The sequence below is a fragment of the Coregonus clupeaformis genome, chromosome 15 (assembly GCF_020615455.1).
Source record: "Coregonus clupeaformis isolate EN_2021a chromosome 15, ASM2061545v1, whole genome shotgun sequence".
Taxonomy (NCBI): Eukaryota; Metazoa; Chordata; class Actinopteri; order Salmoniformes; family Salmonidae; genus Coregonus; species Coregonus clupeaformis.
The window spans coordinates 59534416-59540744 of NC_059206.1; the positions used below are offsets into that span (position 1 = coordinate 59534416).

Here is a 6329-nt window from a genome sequence, read left to right on the forward strand (position 1 = left end):
AGGGTGATGTTCCTGTTAAGCTACTGCATATTTAGTTTTGATTTAGTTTATTTGTGTGTATAGTGTACAGTAACTCTTTGAAAAGTCAACAAGTATATTTGATCAGTTAATCACAAGAGTTGTCATATTTAAAATAGTTGTGCTATAGTTACCTATATTTTCAGTTAGTTCAATATAAGGTGGACCACATGAACAGCCCCTTAGTGGTCAATGAAAATAAGGTCATTTTCCTCAGCGTAACTAGTGATCTGTCACAACATCACTTGTGAGGCTCCATATCCTCCTCTGTAGGTTTTTCTGTGTCCTACCTAAACACACATCAGTTTTGTCACATGACAATCTATGTGAGGAGTTCACTTCATTGACGGAAGAAAGTGGAAAAATGTCTTTGTCTTATCTTCTTCTCATTTGTGAGTATTCAACTATTTTGGTCTTTGGATCAATATCTCTTTACACTGATTTAAAGTATTGGTAATGTGTCACTTAAAGTATGCTTTTTAACTTGTTCTAAGTATGTATGAGCCTTTATTTTGTCTTATAATAAGGCTTGTAAAATGTCTCACTAAGTTGTTTTTACCTTGTTCAAAGATGTTGCTGGTGTTGCTGTAAAAGAAAGTTGTGCAGGTACATATTTCCAAACGTCACTTCATTATTTATCCAGCTCAACAGCTATTGATTTATTTCAGGTGCAAAAATATTTTTGGGATGACAGATTTGTACACTACTGTTTTACCCCTAATATAGAGTAGCACAATGCTTAAAGTGCCATATATTTATTAAAAACAATGTATTTTTAGTTGCAAATAGAGAGACAAGGAAGTGATACTCCACATACAAATATCTTCTGAATCAAGATTCTTATCACTTACAATTTCTTATATTCTCTCTATTTCTCTAAACAGGTTTGGTTCCCACTCCCACTATTGTATTATTCCCTGGGTACATCAATGTAGCTACACCTGCTACATTACGCTGTGAGTCACCAGAAGGCACAGAGTGCCATTTCTACAGAGATCACGACCCCAACCCTATAAGAAAACTGGATTACAAGCAGGGTGCTTGCCAGTTCAAGTTGCTCTGGAATGAGTTCAAAAAGTGGAACAAGACTGAAATAGATCTCAGCTGTATAATTCTACAGAACAGAGAAGGGAAAATGATCAATACCTCAAAACCTAGTATTGTTCGAAGACTTCATGTGAGTGGTAAGTGACAGTTTTACGGTACTCCAAAGCACATGTTAACCAGAGTACTCTTCCCACTTGTTTATTGACTTCATAAATTACTTTCCCAATTTACAAACAGATCCAATTGGAAAACCCAGTGTTCATGTGGAGAAGATCGGGAATTACCTCAATCTTCGATGTGAGGCCAAGGCTGGCACCTCATGCTACTTTTATCAGAACAATGGTGACTTACACTTTAAAAAACGACCCTACAAAGACAATGTCTGTGTGGGGAGAGTGGCAGAAGAGGAACTGCAGAGGAAGAGGAGCAGTGCTGGAGAGATCTTCATCACCTGTGCTGTGGAGCTGGTGGTAGAGGGTGAAGACACTGTGACATCACAGCGTAGTGAACCCCTCGGTATCACCATAGATGGTGAAGAAGACTTTAGATCCCATCAATTTCTGTGATTTCAAATGTGTCAATCCTCTGTCTGTCTATTGCTGTATTGCAAGACTAATATATTATTATTGTACACATATTAATGTTTTATTTATTTCAGTTGTAAATCCTCCAGGAGCTACTAGTTCCCCATCAGCGTTCAGTTTAATCATACCTGGTCAGGTGAATGTAAGCAGCAATGTAACACCCCAAGGTAGAAGTGAGTATGGTTTTAGATTTACTGTGGGTAGTCCTAAGAACTTCAAATTGCAAGTTTAGTGAATGACTTGGCTGCTAAATGTACAGGTATTGATATGTTTCTAAAATGTCTAAACTCTTAAGTATCTTGATAGTCACTATTAGTAAGGCTTATTTGCATTAACATTCTAGCCATTGTAAGGTCATGTTATACTGTACAGATCACTCACTGTAAGTTTCATCAGGAGCCACATTCACTAACCGCTTCTTTCAGGTCCAGTTCTCATCAACATCAGTCTGGGTGCTGGTTCCCTTTTCATGGTTCTGCTGGCTGGGTCTGTGCTGTGTGTTCTCCAACACAAGTGTGGTGTGTGCTTTCAGATAGTTCCACTCATATCCTATTAATATTTTGTTCCAAAGTCTACTTTGAGTTTTTTTCAAAATTGCTAAATTATCTCTATGTATCTTTTGGAGGGGTTCAAGGCAGTCCTGTAAATACTGGGTAAGACTGGTTTATTCATTTTAGATTCACATTATTTTTTCTTTATTCATGCACAGCTATATCTGTCTGACTGTTCTGCATTGTCTCGACAGAAGCCCACCTGAGCAGCAAGACCAAACCCCACCTTGTGTCTGTGAGTATGAGAGTAAACCACCACTGCCTTTGTCTTCTTTTGTGCAGTGTTTTATTTTCCCTCATTCTCTCATTTTAAACAGATTCTGTCATCACAAACCCGTCTAGGGATGAGGTGAGTTGGATTGAACCAGTGCAGTGTGAAGTAGCCTAATATGCATTTTACTTCCATGATATCAAGCAATATTGTCAATTGCACCAATGACAACGCAACTGTGCACACAGCTCAAAGTGACTTTAGTTCTCTCTTACAGGAAGAGGACACTAGTCTGCAATACGCTACAGTGACTTCTACCAGTGACCGAGCTAGTCTTCAATATGCAACAGTGACATCTACCGGTAACCAAGCTGGACCTGGGCGCACCAAGATCAAGTTTGAAATTGCTGGAGAGTACGCCCTCTTAGCAAAATCATAGAAGAAGAAACATTTACTGGATAAAAAAATTAGCCATAGTTTACAATACAATCCTGTCTTGTTTTCTTCAAATTGGATCATAATTTACTCGTAGTACAAAAAAAAAACCTGCCACAACAACAAAGACTAAAGATCTCTACTCCTTTCTAAAAACAAGCAGTTTCAACTATTTGCATTTGAGGGTAAATGAAATAAATGAAAAATAACCTTTGTCTGAAACATAAAATGAATATTTTCCTAAACTGAATTACCAATCAGTAGTCACCAATCTATTTCACTCTTTGACAAGAGTCACTAGAGACTCAAAGCCACAAGAGAGTAGAACACATTTCAAACTTTGCTTGTTACATCACTACATCTCTTTCTGATCTCTCGCTCTCTACATCTCTCTCTTTAACCATGTCTGGTGTATATTAGTTTTAAAGAGATGTTTTGTTATTATCATGGTTTACTTACAGTATGTGCTTTTACTTCCATCTGTTGATACACTACCTCCACATTTCCTCTCTCTGCTTCCTGATTTACATATCTGCTACTATGTGGTCCCCACCTCTTCCTGTAGTCTGTCAACATCTGTTCCTCTCAGACCAGTTGCATTCTCATACTGGGCTATAAATAGATGTGCAGAGGTTTTAAGATATGGTTAATTTGAACAGGTATACTTGATGAATGTGTAAATGAACAGCTTTCTTGATTTATAAGTCAATATGTCATTTATAAGTTGTGTGTGTAAGATGAGATAGAACCACAGGCATAAAAATATATAGTAAAAAAAAATATTGATTACTTATTGACTGCATTTCTATGTACTGTGCAACATTCTTAATAAACCACTTCACTCACTGCTAGAGGAAATCAATACAAGTTTTTGATGAGTGTGTAAATGAAAATGTAAACAAAGTACCCTTTGCAAGCCAACATGGAGGATCTGTGTGGAACCCATTCGTCACCCATGCAGTTTCCATTATTTATGTGCAAAGCTTCAACTAGAGGCAAATGAAACCCAATTGATAATTGTTACAATTCAATGATATTTTAAAGCGATTTTTTGCAATTACAAGTGGTTCCTGCCAGTTAGGCCTGGTTAGGCCCAACCTAATCTCGGAAACCCAGAACAAAATCTTGCATGAACATGAACTCTCATATCCCCTGTGCTCCCGACAGACATAACATGTTTGTTACGGATCTTAGGACAGAATAGGCCCAACCAGATCAGTCTTATCTAATCCTGCAATTGGAGCACATTACAAACCTATGACAGCTATACGTATGATAGTGTATATAAACATTATGCACCATCCCAAAAGTGTCATAGGTGGGAGCTATTGTTTCACCATAAAAGGAGAGAGGAGAGAAACAAAATACAGTATTTCACCCTTGAACTACTACTGTAATAGTCGACCCTGAAAGCATCTCTCATTTCCATATATCCTGTTTCACTTCTCTCTCTGCATTATACATAATAATAGGTGACAGGTTTGGGACCTTCAACTAACTCTTAACCATGATCCAATTAATGTGCTGCTGGTGCCTTATGTGTGAGTTATGTTTTATTAATAATAATATTATTATACTGTATAATCAAATGTAAAATAATTTACTTTCACAACAATATCCCTAATTGTACTTTTGGTTAGAATAACAATTAACTACATTTCTTGTAGTATCTCTTGACCTACAATTAACAGATGCAGGTATGTTTCTCTTGAATATTATTTATCTAGCTTTTTCCCCTTCTCTTGCTTGTTTTGTCATTCAGCATTAGGGATGCACTTTTGTGATTTGCATGGTTATAAAAGGCTGGGAAATAAATGTTGAGAACTTAAGAAGGGAATAATCTTGTATTTTGAATTAGTTTTAGAACGGACACAAATCATCGTTTTTTTCCACTATGATGTTATCATACCTATCTTTCCTCAACTATCTCTCTTTCCTCAACTATCTCTCTCTTTCCTCAACTATCTCTCTCTTTCCTCAACTATCTCTCTCTTTCCTCAACTATCAAGGGGACAAGGAGAACCAGACAAACACTTGGATTACCAAGGAGAAGAAGCACCAGATCTCAGTAAGCCTGAAATTTGTGACCCTGACTGAAGTGGTTGAGCTGAGCTGCGAGTCCTCAGCCCTTGTAGAGGGTCAGCAGTGTTTGTTCCATGTGGATTCTGAATTCAAGGAGCTTGGTCGCTCAAATGCCAGCCACAACCACTGCTCCCTCCCAGTAAGGGGGTCAGAGCTGCTTGGGTGGAAGCACAGAGGGCTGTGGTCAAAGGTCACCGTCCACTGTCATTACGAAGAGGAGGAGGGCATCCACTCACCTCCCAGCAAAAATGTCACGGTGGTTGTGTGGAACACAAGTAAGAAAGATTACATGAGAAATGTAATGCACAGATTCCTGATTTAGGTAATTCATCCATTTGGTCAAAAATACATTTTACTCTGTTACAGACATGCTGACTAAGTACATCATCGGATGTATGGCCCTGATAGGATTCATAATTCTACTTGCAGTATTCATATTCTGCATCACCTGTCTCCTCTCGCTGAAAGCAAAGAGTATGTGAACCTGATATCTAACAGCCTTATCTACGTATTAGCAAAACCGATTAGACAGAATCACTCATGTATTCCATTGTTTTACTGTCATAGGGAACGGATGCCTCGTCATAACAAGGTGAATAGTGTTGATTGTGTGTTGAACAGTATGATTATGACAGCATACAGAACATACAGTTCAAATGTGAATGCCTATCTCACCTAACCATGTCTTTCACATCGCCCAGTGACCAGACATTGCAAGGAGACCCTACCCTAACAAGTATGTATGATGCCACAGTGAAGTGTACTTGTGTAGGCCTATTATTATAGAGACATTTACCACAGTCCCATTTTAACATCACATTTCTGTGTTTATGTTTATACAGCAAGTGACACAACAAATCCTGCAGAATCTCCACAGGAAAAGGAGACAATAGAGGTCAGCCCAAACCATTACATAATCAGGTTTTTATGTAGCTGCCGCACCCTCTTCATCTACTTTGCCACCATAATCCATTAACAGTACAGTGGGCTGGCGCACAACATATAAGCATGTTATAAATTAAAAACAGTTGGAATTGTGCTTTTTTGTATGGATTTGATGATTTGATGTTTCCTTTCAAATAGTGATTTGTCCTCATCCCTTTGTTGCAATAACAGGAAGGTGAAGATGATTTGTGCTATGCCACTGTGTCCCATGCTGGTGCTCCTCCATCCCACTCAGTCAAGTTTGAGCAAGGACATGACTATGCCACAGTGGTCATACACTGACCAGCATATGCAGACCTGAATGGACATAAAATGACTTCCATGGATAGACTTCTTGACTTTTACACCCCCATTTCAATTTTCTTTCCAAGAAATCAATTGCATAAATCAATTTGCAATGATCTTTTGATCATCCAATTTGTCACATTAAGAGAACAATAAAGTTTTTGTATTCCA

At 38.1% G+C, this 6329-nt stretch overlaps 2 protein-coding genes across 5 annotated transcripts; both read left to right on the forward strand.

The window, feature by feature from the left end:
• Nucleotides 1-303: 303 nt before the first annotated feature.
• LOC121583332 lies at nucleotides 304-3621 on the forward strand. The gene is made up of 10 exons (XM_045225414.1): nucleotides 304-410; nucleotides 589-624; nucleotides 903-1202; nucleotides 1303-1596; nucleotides 1724-1822; nucleotides 2075-2167; nucleotides 2275-2302; nucleotides 2395-2435; nucleotides 2518-2549; nucleotides 2689-3621. Exons 1-10 carry the CDS (start codon nucleotides 383-385, stop codon nucleotides 2848-2850), a joined length of 1113 nt encoding a protein of 370 aa, XP_045081349.1. The 5' UTR covers nucleotides 304-382; the 3' UTR covers nucleotides 2851-3621.
• Nucleotides 3622-4325: 704 nt separating this feature from the next.
• LOC121583330 lies at nucleotides 4326-6329 on the forward strand. Of its 4 annotated transcripts, none has more exons than XM_041899510.2 (8): nucleotides 4326-4387; nucleotides 4514-4543; nucleotides 4856-5203; nucleotides 5295-5402; nucleotides 5496-5520; nucleotides 5630-5664; nucleotides 5771-5823; nucleotides 6045-6329. In XM_041899510.2, the coding sequence occupies exons 1-8, from the start codon at nucleotides 4354-4356 to the stop codon at nucleotides 6153-6155; spliced, it is 744 nt and encodes a 247-aa protein (XP_041755444.1). In that variant the 5' UTR covers nucleotides 4326-4353; the 3' UTR covers nucleotides 6156-6329. The 4 variants fall into 4 exon arrangements, with proteins under 4 accessions (XP_041755444.1, XP_041755446.1, XP_041755445.1 ...); XM_041899511.2 differs by having other exon boundaries at nucleotides 4353-4387; nucleotides 4538-4543; XM_041899512.2 differs by lacking the exon at nucleotides 4514-4543 and having other exon boundaries at nucleotides 4335-4387.